Source organism: Limulus polyphemus, unplaced genomic scaffold (genome assembly GCF_000517525.1).
Source record: "Limulus polyphemus unplaced genomic scaffold, Limulus_polyphemus-2.1.2 Scaffold200, whole genome shotgun sequence".
In the NCBI taxonomy this organism is placed as follows: domain Eukaryota; kingdom Metazoa; phylum Arthropoda; class Merostomata; order Xiphosura; family Limulidae; genus Limulus; species Limulus polyphemus.
In genome coordinates this window covers 244370-257474 of record NW_013665810.1, presented here as the reverse complement: position 1 = coordinate 257474, position 13105 = coordinate 244370, and the positions used below count along the sequence as shown (strand labels likewise).

At 33.3% G+C, this 13105-nt stretch overlaps 1 protein-coding gene across 1 annotated transcript in view; it reads right to left on the bottom strand.

Moving 5' to 3' along the window:
* Positions 1-11583: 11583 nt before the first annotated feature.
* The window catches only part of LOC106478334 (ashwin-like), a 20879-nt gene continuing 19357 nt past the window's right edge, over positions 11584-13105 (bottom strand). The window contains exon 4 of the mRNA XM_013938871.2: positions 11584-11878. Coding sequence (XP_013794325.1) covers positions 11807-11878 — 72 coding nt within the window. The 3' untranslated portion in view covers positions 11584-11806. The remainder of the gene's footprint in view (positions 11879-13105) is intronic.

Below are 13105 nucleotides of genomic sequence, written 5' to 3'. Positions count from 1 at the left end.
AAACTGTAGTTACAGTATTTGATTTACGCAGTTTAATAAAATAGTTTTATCTTTCAATGGATGTGATTCATTTCTGTGACTTTCAGTTTTCTTAAAGCTTTTTCTCTCAGAACAAGTTTCTTCTTTTAGTGTTCATATTTTTGTTAATTTCATGTATCGAATGATTTTTTTTTGCCATGCGATTCTTATAACATTTCTCTACAGGGTCACAAACAATTACGGACTATTAAGCTGTAGTATGCAAATTGTACACATCTCACTCTTCTAAAATATATATTATACGAAACTTTCAAATTTCGTAATATATTAATGTTGTATTTTCAGTTGAAACCGACTTCCCGAAAGAGTAAGTTAGATAGGTCCTCTATATGATGCAAAGTAATACAACATTTCGTTAAAACTAACCGAGTCTGTGGTAAAAAAAAAAGACTGGACATAAAGTTTAATACACAATAAAACGATCTTTATTTGTCCAATACAAAGCAACAGCATGTGTGTAGCACCTCTGAATTATGGATAATCGTCTTTACTAGAGATGTGGATTGACCAGGCTGATTATACTCTTAAGACTTATTTCCAAACTGATCAACTTACTCAAGATGATGTTCCAGGCTGTTTATATCTTACTGACCTAGATGAATCGGTACTATTAGACTTATCCAGAATGATTAGCGCTACTCGCGTGACGGTCATTCCCCTTCCAGCATAAGGGAGATGTTACCTCAAGATGTCACCTGATCTACCTTTGTAGGATACTGTTGTCGATCGTCGTGCACAAGGTGCAGTTTTACAGTTATATTCCTATGGGAAGATCAGGTGTTTCTATAGGGGAATGGCAAAGGTACCTATAATGAAACCAACTTAACTTTCTTGACCACGTGTTATGCAAAATATGCGCATACCCAGAATAAACGAAATTTTTTTGAAAAAGTGTAGATCAAAATAAGAAGGCAGAAAACGCATGGCAAGCCTGCAAACCACATTAAATGTAATTGATGTCACTTGTTAAATTAAGCGCTATGTTGCTTGACTAGCCAAGGAACTTATCTACTGTTTCGTGGTATTGTGTCATGCTTAAAATTGTGCATGAGAAATAACTGTGCGACTGTCACGTGAAAACAGATTAACTCTACAGTCATTCCTACCTGTTTTCTTATTGATCAGCTGCAGAGAGAATGTGCTTTGTGATTGTAGTTTTGGCTCTTTCAAGAGAGAGATTGATCCTAATCTCCAAGGAAAGCAGTTCTCCGTTTGTTGGAAGAGATGTCTTCCTGGTTAAGTTTCGTCCGTGTGTGTTTTAATCGTCACTTATGCCGAGTGTGCATATTAACTTCCTTTAATCTTTATATACAGACTGTTTTAAGTTTCTAACTACCTCACATAATTCAATACACCATCCTAACGATCATCAAACCTTCAGTTTTCTTCAAAATATGAAATGCTTATTTTTGCTTCAAACTTCAACGCTGGGCCTTTAGTCCACTTCCTATAAATCACTGCACGTTTCTTCTTTACACACACCAGTCCACGAACCTCTTATACAAAATAACATGTAGCCACGTGCAGGTATATCCTTGAACCCAATCTCAGGCAAAAAATAAAATTACTGAAAAGTGAGTTTATTGCTAATTAAATGGGATGGTTATATAATAAAGACGATTACAATGATTCACATACAATGAATATTTATTTGCAGGGAAGTACAGTCGTGTTAAATGAATGTTGAAAAACGTTGCTACACCAATGTTACTATCGTTATAACGTACAACTTTAAGATTGAAAACTAAGACGCTAATCAAGTTGAGCTACTCAAATTAATATAACAGGGTGTCCTTAACTTATATGAGGGCTAAACTCCTACAGAAAATAGTTAGTTGACTGTATAAGGTTGCCCAACATAAGAAATAAAATAGCAAAATCCATACCTTCCATTTGTCTCAACATCCTGAACGTGCTAAATCACTCTTAGCTTTAACACACACACATTACTATTAGTATGATACAACAATCATATTAAAAACATTTACTACACTTATCACAGGAAAAGAAACTAAAACCAAAAAATAATTAACATAAATTGAAAGAACTACAGGAACACCGTACCAGTGTTAAAAGGTTTCGCAATATACACAGATAAATTTATTTGACTATTAAAATTATCATTTTACGAAAACGCAATGTTATTTAAACAAACGGCACTGCTCCTTTTGGTGGATAAAATTGACTTACCACATTTCTCTCAAAGCAGCTCAAATAAGTCCCGGTACTAGTACTGCCTTAAAAAGTGTGTTTAGGTACTGAGTACAAGCAGAATTTCACCCGTGCACATAGCCTGAATTTTGGTTGACATCTTTTAAACCAATATAAAATAATACGGGTCAAATGGCGTCACACACACTTAATAAATCACATCATTAAATAAATAAAAATATATTTCCCGAAGAACTGCAGAAAAGTTGTATTTATACCGCTAGTTGTATAGCTTGACGTACGTAATTAATCTCAAATTTTGGAAAAAAAAATATATATAAACACAGAGCCCAACAAAAAACAGTGTATTCTGTGAAATGAATATTGGAGTTTGACGAAGACGCTATTTATACCCTGAAACAAGCATATTTCAATACATCTAATTACTTCTAAATGGAAATATTTGATTTATAAGATCATAGATTAAATTTGTTTTCATAAAGGAAAACTTGTTGAGCTTAGATAAAAAAAAAAGTTCATAGAATACAGACTAAAATTTGTACTGTGGGCATTGAACTTTTAATTAAAACTATACAGTGACAGTTCAGGCTGCTGCTTTTTATTCTCATCTTTCATATTTTGGCAACTTTGTTTTAAAGACCGACAATTTTTATTCATATAGATAAAGTACACTTATGCACTCATGAAAGGACAGAAAAATAGAAATTGTGATATCCACAAAGACTGAAGGCCTATAATGAAAAAGCGGTTATGGCCAAAATATCCGACACTTATGTTCTAACTAAAGGTTGGCTAGGTTTCAAAATTCAACTTTTCAAGTTTGAGAAATATCCTACTTATAAATATTATTAAGATAATAAAAAAAAAAGTCAGTCACTGCTGTATTAATCGAATAAAAGCTTCACTCCTATGTCACATGGGAACAAATATTCAATAATAATATGCTGTGGTGGGAGGATAAATAAGATAACACAGTTATCATATGTACAGGTTACTAACTATAACATTTCTGATACTGTATGCATATACCATGTATGATCTACTCTGAAGATTTAAGTTGAGTAAATTATTTAAAAAGGCACACAGATATTATAACAACTAAAAGTAAATAAAAACCAAAATATAGTATTTATAACTTTCTTACTCATTGCATTATGTTTGATTATATAAAAAATCAATATTTTATATGTTAAACTCACTGTAATTTAAGTCTACAACAAAAAATTACTATCACATTTGGATGATCAATATCTTAAAAAAAGTGGTTGACTTTGTATAGTAGTAATATTCAAATTTGAGTGATTTTTAAAATTTTTATACATCCTTTATTTTTTTTCACTTGACCATACCAAAAGTAGGTTATTAATATTCTAAAATATGTATTTGGTTAATTGTATTTATACATTTACTGTACATTAAATGAGGGAGTGCTTTTGCACCTTCAGCACCTCTATTTCCTGTGCTCTTCACTAACAGTGATACTGAACTTTGCCCCAACTTTTTTAATCTGGGATTATAAAAAGTTTAAAATGTTTCTTAACTAATACAAATTTTATTTTGACCTCTTTTGTTTGTAAAGAGCACAGGAAAAAGAGATGCTGAGGGTGCGAAAGTATCCCCTCATTTAATGTACAGGGACCCTATGCATCTGTTGTTGGTGTTAGAAGAAAAGTGTAATTATAAAAATTATCATCTCCCTGAACAGGGTTACCACCTGCCTGGTTTCTAACTAGAATAACTAATCTTTAGTGAATTACTCTGGTTCTTCGTACGAGTGTTTCCCACCATAAATATGGATTTTGATTTTGTTCAATGGTTTTCAGAACCCACTACAATTGCTCTAGCATCAGTGTTGTTGCTGGTAGGTAACAACACATCAATTCAGAAAGAGTGTATCTGCAGTAGTTATAATTCTCTAACCAACAGAACAAGACTTAAAAAACACCTTCAAAACACAGAATTCCTGAATTTTCCAACTGAAACCTTAGTTAGTTTTTAGCCCAAGCATTTTATAGGGGTTTTGGGACATAAAGTTTAGTAATTTTACACCTCTTTTACAATACAATTTTGAAAATAAACAAATAAATTAATAATAAAGCTATACAACTGTTAAGCAGGATTATAAGAAAAAATGTAACACTGCAACCTAAATCCAACAGGAAAAATATCTAGTAGTTGTATACTTTGAACTTTGGTGTTATATTAGTCTGTCAGTTTTTAAAAAGCACAAACTTTAAGTATACAGTTGAGTATAAATATTGTAAAATAACAATGTTTTGAATTTATATGATTCAATAATTCAGGAGATAAATTATAGTAATTTTTCAAGTTCACCAAAACCCACCACTGTTTGACATAAGCTCCAATGCTCATTTTTAAACTCACGAAAAAAAAAAAGCTGCACAATATTTTTAACCATACATTTTAAAATATTTTCTTAAGAAATAACAAATTAAAGTGATCTTCTTCACTGACTACTTCTTGTTGGAATAGTTGCTTTTCTTGCAAGATGTATAGCTTATATTTTATCAACTTTTTTTCTTTTCTGGTACAGTCGATCCTCCCAGATCTGGCAATCTTTTTTCTGGCTAAATTTATGAAAATGGCCTAATCCTGCAAACCACCCAAGAATCAGAAATTTAATTCTCGAGCTGACCCCTCACCCAAGCAGCACCTTGGAGCTTTCCCATCAATTCGTACTCCCAGCTGGCTGGTGGCATCTCAGTTTATTTACTTCAGCAGCTCCAGTGTTTATATGCTGTACCCCACTTGCCAGTATATTTAGCCTGCTTTTGCCCTTAAATATGCTGCCTGAAAGAAAAGCAAGTGGCTCAGAGAATTGTGGTAGTTTAAAACACAAGTCATTATCTATTGTGAAAAAATGTTGAAGTGTTAAAGAAACTCAACAGTGGGACTTCAGTGAAGTGATTATGTGAAACTTTTGGCATTGGTTCATCAACTATATATGACCTGAAGAAGAATAGAGTGAAGCTGCTTAAATTCTTTGCACAAAGAAAGGAATGACAAAGCGTAAAAAGATGATTGAGGCAAAAAGTGTTGACTTAGATGCAGCATTAATGACTTGGTTCAGGCTGTGCTGCTGTGAAGGGATGAGCATTAGTGGGAAAAGGCTAAAGGAGTAAGCAAAATATATTCATGATGAACTTAACTTCAATTGTGACTACAGTGAAGGTTGGCTACAGAAATTTAAGATGATCATGGAACTACATTGCATAATGTGTGTGTGGTCAGAAGCACTCTGCTGACAAGGAGGCTGCCACTGCATTCATGGAGGAATTTGTAAAGCTAGTGAAAGATGAAAAATTAATGCCAGATCACATCTATAATGGTGATGAGACCACATTATTTTGGCATTGTATGCCTGGTAAAAACACTTGGCTGCTGAGGATGAAGAGTCACCTACTGGACACAAGGAATCTAAAGACAGAGTGACTTTGCTTGCTTGTTCCAATGCAGCAGGTACTCATATGATGCAAGTTATTAGTGATTGGTAAAAGTCTAAGATTTAGAGCTTTCAAAGGTGTACCTACTCTACCAGTGATATATCATGCCAACAAACGAGGTTGGGTAACTTTACAGATCTTTCTTGAATGGTTTGAGAAGTACTTTATTCTCAGTGCTCAAGTACATTGTAACTCAATGGGGTTAGATCTCAAATGCAAAATTTTGCTAATTTTGGGTAATTGTTCAGCCCATCCTAAAGCAAAATTTCTAGTGAAAGACAATGTTTATGGAATGTTTTTGCCACCTAACTGCACCTCACTAATTTAATCTCAAGACTAAGGTACCATAAGATCATTAAAGTTTAGATAGAGATCCGAGTTCATGAGAATAATGTTGAGTGCACTTAATTCAGGAGTTTCTGTCAGTGAATTGAGAAAACAGTTTTAAATTAAAAATTGTGTCTTGGAAGTAGCTCGAGCATGGGAAAGCATGCCTGCTACCACTCTCACAAATTGTTGGCACAAGTTATGGCCAGGTTTAATATTTTTGGATGAAGATCTTGTCGAAGAAGAGGCAGACTTAACTGGCTTCAGCATTTCCCATGAGAAGGAGGCGATCAACGACTTGTTGGATTATGTTCTTTGCATGATTAACCCTAAAGCTGAAAAATTTACAGCCAGCTTAGAGGCCCAAAATCTTGAGCAGTGTATTGATGTGGATAATAATGAACCCATAGTACATGTCACCGACCAAGAAATTATACAAATAGTGTTGAATAAAGACCAGGAGGAAGGCAAGAATAGTGTGTAAGAAGATGGTGGAAGATAGAATCTCAGTTGACAAGTGTATCAAGTTAACGTCTGAATTAATAGCAGGACTTGAAAAATGTAGCTTCCTGACAGAACAGGAAATCATGAGTGTTTACCTAATACAAAGTAAACTCATCAGAGAAAAAACCTAAACACAAAAACAATCTACTTTACCAGTTCTATTTAAGAAAATAAGAAAGAAAAGAGAGAAGTTATTACAAAGAAGCCTTCTGATCCTGAACCTGTAGCATCAACTTCAACCTCATCAAAGAACCAGAAACAACCCCTGCTAGCCCCAAAGATGACAGCTCTGATGACCCCTTTACTCCTATGAGTGCAGTACAGATATTACTTTTGCAGTAAAATGCTTTAACCATGCTTATGTCTTTTCTGTTCAATGTAAAATACCATGTACAATACAGTTAAGTACAGTAACATACAAAAATGTAATTGTCTTTTTCTTTAATATTAGTATGCAGGTTTTCAAGAAATAATAATAAATATTGTATTTATTATTTTATTTTTTTACTGTACAGTAAAATACCTTCCCATGAATTTTATCTTTTTCTTGATTTAAAATACACTATACAGTACAATGTAAAATAAAATGCAGTTTTCTTAATTTTTTTTTCATTTATGTATGACTATAATATGTCCACCCAAAATTTGGCAAACTTCAACATCCGGTCAGGCTCAGGTCCCAAGATTGCTGGATTTGGGAGGGGCAACTGTATTTAATAATACTGATTGGAATCATTCTTGTCTGGTTTTAGATTTTTTATTTATTCACTGAAATATCTTTTATTCATTTTGGTTTGAGTTCAAAGTTTTCATGTAAGTTGCATAGTTAAAAGATGCAAGTTGGTTAAACTGAAGGTACACTCAAAACGTTTAGATCTTGGTATAATGTAGTTTAGTATTTCTAGCACCAAATTTCAACCTAAAATTTAGACATTCTGCTGATGAAGAACAGTATACCAAGCACCACCAAGTTCTTACTTTAAGATATTTTGAGCACATTGACCATATCTTACTTAGTAACACAACCACATGAAATAGAATACAAGAAACTTACAGATTTTTTACTTGTGTTTTGGATCATGTAATGAAAAATAATGTTGCCCCATTCAATTTTTTATAAAACTCAAAACAAATATGCCAAAGATTAAAATAGTCAGTTATATCAGTTCCATTTGAAGATATTTTTTTTTGTTACATAAATCAGGTTTGTTGTTAGAAACTTATACAATTGTACTTAGATATAAGGTACTTCAGACAGCATTGCAGTTTTGACAATTTCTGGAAAATTTAAGGTTTCTAAAATGTTGTGAGAGTACAACTAGAGAGGGGATTGTTAACTTGGAACACAGAGAGCACAATATTTTCTTCAAAAGACAAAAAAGAAAACTGTTTTTGATAAACAAATATTTAAGTTATAGTAAAAATATATTTTTATGACAACCACAATTTAAACTTCTGTTGCATAGCATCATTACTTGTCATTACTTTAACCATTTCCTTTCATTCTCTGCTGTATATAATAATTAGTTTTTTTTAATTTTCTAAGGCATAAAATTAAGGTTGTGTATGACCATTGTACTTCAAAATCTATTTGATATACATCAACTGACTCCACTTATTTCTATCTAAAATACAAGTGGATATGCATTTATTAATATTTTGATCAAAGTTTTATTAAAAATGTTTTACAGACTTCACGTTGGGTATAATTACAAAACGCTGTAGCACAGAAATTTATTTGTGTCTGATTTTATATTTAAAAATATCTATGTACACATATATAAATGCCTCTTGCTAGTTTGCTTGTTTCTCCAAAACACTTATTTTTTAACTAATTTTCTTTATATGGTCAAATAGCTTCAATTCCTGACTTTCTGATAATTTTAAAATAAGTCACTTTTGTCCCCATAAATATGTTCAGTGTTTGTTCGTTTGAAGTTACACACAAAGCGACACAATGGGCTATTTGTGCTCTACTGTGATATGTTCAAGGCTGCTTTATGCATTGAAAATACATACAATAGTGTGCAAAATTTATTAGAACAGTTGTTCCTACTGGCCAGTCTGTGGATTGGTGATGGTACATAGCGAGATTTCAGTTGACCACAAGACAGTTGACAATTTTTTTTTAAATATAGCTACTGAAATCTATTGTTTTTCAATGTATGATAAAATACTTTTAAAAAGTTGACATTGTGTGAAAAGTCTGTGAAATTTTGGGATTAAAACTAACTGGGTCCTCAAATGGAAAAACTATATATTTTACTTATTTTGATACTCTTCCAACTTCTTAAACTACATTGATTTTATTTCATAGTCACATTGGGTATTCTGATACCTGGAATTTCTTGTAAATGTCCAATATTTACTTCACAGTAGATGGTGAGAAGCAGAGGTCTTTTGTACTTTTTTATACTTCAACAAGTATCATTTAAAGATTTGACATGACTCTGTCAAAGGGTGTTAATTTTCCATGTTTTGGCACTTTAATTTCAACATCACTCTATATTAGCTGCACTGGATGATGTTTTTGAAAAAAAAGAAGCACAATAATTCTTTATGTACCTACATGTAAAGCACAGATTATGAAAATCTTGCATCTTTGTCAGTGATGGCTGGTACAAAAACTAAAGACAAGTTGTTTTTCCCTTAAAATTTTTAAATCAGTTAAATGTGCAGCATAAATAGTCATGGATAAAGTTAAGAAATGAAACAGAACATCACAGTTTCCTGTGTGTTTTATGTTTAGGATAAGGCATTCCTTCTATCATATTTCATGGACTCTTTGGCAAACATATACACACCATTTGGAACCATTAAGCTCAAATTTGGACCCTCTGTACAAAGCAACTTTTACACTGTTCCAAACACTGGGATACGTTTTTTTTTGTTTTGTTTTTTTGTTCAAAATATATTTATGTAGTAATGTGTTTCTTCCTGTTGCTCTTTCTCAATGGTCACATTCTTTAAGCACTTTTGATACTGTACTCTTTGAAACTTTATCTGTGTATGGCTTATTAATGCCATCAGCAAGGGTTTTCAGTTTTCAATGAGTTGATTTTTAGGTACCTAAAATCTCTTTCAGTGAATTTTTTCCTCTGCCTTGTGGTACAATATCTGTTGGCCATCTTCACAGAACCGATGGAATCGTGGATCAACATAAATACCACAGTATACTAGTCTATCATGTTAAATGGACTGAATCTCATACTTCAGGAAGATAATAAACACACACACACACACATACATGCTTCCAAGAAATATTGAGCTTATTTGGCAAAGATTAATTTTATGGGGTTAACTGGACTTCATGCATGACAAAAGTACCATCTCTACCAAAGAAAGCTTCTGGACACAATTTCAAGAAGAATGGAATGAAATTAATCAAGAATCTTTTAGAGAATACACAGACACAATGCCACAAAGATTCCAAGTTGTTACTGATGCCCAAGGTGGCCATACTAAATATTAACATTAGAGAGACTTAATATATTAATGTGTACTAATTTTGTAATAGTTTTCTGTAAGATTAATCTGTATGTTCAATAGCTTTTTATTGACTATTTTGTGTATTACACTCATAAAATGACAACTGTCGAGGCATTCTAGTAAATTTGCAAACTATTGTATGTCCATGTGAATAAATTATTTTAAGTTAAGTAATACAATGTTCACCTGACCCTAGGACTTGAAACTAACTTTTTGGGGGCACAGGTAAATGTTTTCCAGTTACCTTAAATGTTACTCTGGCAAAAAGTTTGTTTGTAGTTACGCACAAAGTACCACAATGGACTAACTGCACTGTGCTCACCACGAGTATTGAAACTTGGTTTTTAGTGTTATAAGCCTTTAAGACTTATAGCTGAGCCACTGGGGAGACCAGGCAAAATGAAAACAAAAAAAACAAAAACAGTGAAACAATTGAATCACAAGTTGCTTTCACTTAGTGGATATAACTAACCAGCTGATAAGAATTACCAGGAACAATTGCATTTTTCATTTCTTGTTTTTAATATGCCATCATATTTTAGATTATGTTTTGGTTTGTTTTGAATTTCTCGCAAAGCTACTCGAGGGCTATCTGCACTAGCCATCCTTAACAGTGATAGACTAGAGGGAAGGCAGCTATTCAACACCACCCACCACCAACTCTTGGGTTACTCTTTTACCAAGGAACAGTGGGATTGACCATCACATTATAATACCCCCACAGCTGAAAGGGTGAGCATGTTCGGTTATGAGATTCGAGCCTGCAACCAACAGATTACGAGTCAAGCATCATAACAAAACCATCAGGTCATGTCAGGCTTATTATGTTTGTAATAATAATATAATTTCCTACAATGAAAATAAGAATATAGTATAAAACAAAAAGTGAAAATTGCTTGATTGCACATTTTTTTACTTGCTATTTTAAACTTGTGGAATCCCACTGAAAGATTCACAACACTCTACTAGAAAAGGCTTATTAATAAATTATTATAATACAGTTTCCACTGTAAAGGTTGTGTTTTTAACCAGGTCTTTTAATAATTTTGACCACTGTTTACAACTGGTTTAATCATTCATAATCATGCATGGAATATCAACTGGCTAAAAAATACCAACGCACCATGATGGTCTTTGGCTAAACACTAGAGCTTGTTGGTTTGTCAGCTAGCCACCACTAATTTTGAGCTTTGCCCAAAAACTTGGCACTCAATAATTTATATGAAGTCTAGTCTTTCATGCTTCCTCACTGTAATGCAAGCAGTAAAACTAAAATGTATTTCAGTAAAATTATAATTCATTATTTTTGGGAAAAAAAAACTTTTGACATCAAACTCACATGTTAACACTTTAAACTAAGGATGTGAAAAAGATCAGGGAATAAACTAATTATTTATCTTTTTTGAAAAAATATATGAAACCCAATGAGCCCACATCTTGGCACAGAGAAAGGCAAATAATGTGGAGCTAAACGAACCACTGTTCATGTTGAAGATGACAAGTGCAGAGGGGGAAAACGAAGCAAGTATTTTAGTAAACAAAGTTTCATTGACAGTGTGACACATGCAAATGAAGAAGTTTCGCAGAATAACTTACCAGTTACTGTATTTTAAAGTTGAATCATCAGTACATAATGGTAAATCAGAGTATCATACTTGACTGAGAAACTTCCTACCTGACAGAATAAAGTGTGGACACCCTGTATTACAATGTCCAAGTATCCCATCAATTTTATGTTTAATATGTACATTTTATTTTCTTTATCAATATCTACTGAAATGATTGAAATCAAAAATGACATAACACAACAGTCATGGCCATGTGATGGGATTATGTTTCTTCTTTTTTGGTGGACTCTCATTAGAGGACTCGTCTGATAAGGACTACAGGAAAAAAAAAGAGATTAATAAATTAGTATTCTGAATAAGATACAATGCATATACTTCACAATATCATGAAAAACAAGTTAAACACAAGAAATGTCCAAATACTAGGATAAGTTAAATTTTCAAAGTGTTGGAAATATACTAGAAAGCATAAAACAAAGAGAAATCAAATACAATGATAGAAGTTAACATTTTCCTGAACTGAAGGTGTATTTTCGATAATACTTACCTCCGCTGACAGTATAGCTATTTCTTGATCTCCAGGGTTTCCACTCTTTGCCCATCTAAGCATTGAAAACACTTACTCCAGTCTTCTATACCCCACTCAAATGCCCTTGGTAAATTCTAATTTGCAAAATTCTCCACCAACTTCTGTGTGCCCTCTTTCTAAGTACTGTATATGAGCACCTCATTCAGATAATGTAACATAAGCTGGCTTTTGGTGGGGAGGTAGGGCGGGAAAGTGTCAGCAGAGGTAAGTATTATTGGAAATACATTTTCAGTTTTGGAAAATGTTAACTTCCAAAACATACTTACCTTCATTGACACTATAGTTAGAATCCCACATTAAGAAGGTGGAAGGGCTGGTGCAGGCATGAACCATACAGAAAGCATCTGTATAGAACAGGAATGTACTAAGATAAAGATGGTACAAGAGTGGGGGAACTGCACTACATCCAGAACAGGTATGCTCTTCACCTGGAACTCAGTTCTTATATCAAAGGTAGAATAGAATATGAGTAATCGTCAGTATAGGCCAGCCCCAACCAGATAGCTGAGGTTCCACAACTTGTGGTTGGAATTAAGGGGTTGTGGTACATATATCTCACGTTGGTGGCGAGGGCTATTGGTCTGCAAGATTATATATACTATTAATTGGATCCCAACCTGTAAACATAGAGTGATGAGTTTCGTACTACCGGAATCATGTCGAGAAAGTAAGCAACACCAAAGTGAACAAACTTTCTCCTCCACCTGAAGAAGTCCAAAAGGCAACACCCCAGGATCGGAATGACGGGATTGTGTATGCCGTACTCAACCAAAAACCAGAACTCATCCAGTCTGGAATTATGAACATTCATCCTCATTCCCCAACCAAGTGGACAAGGAGTATTCCGCTTGCCCCTGGAATTATGGAAAGGATGTGGAACCTGTGCTCATAATGCAGCAGTAAACTAAATGTATTCAGTAAATTATAATTACATTATTTTAGGAAAAAAAACT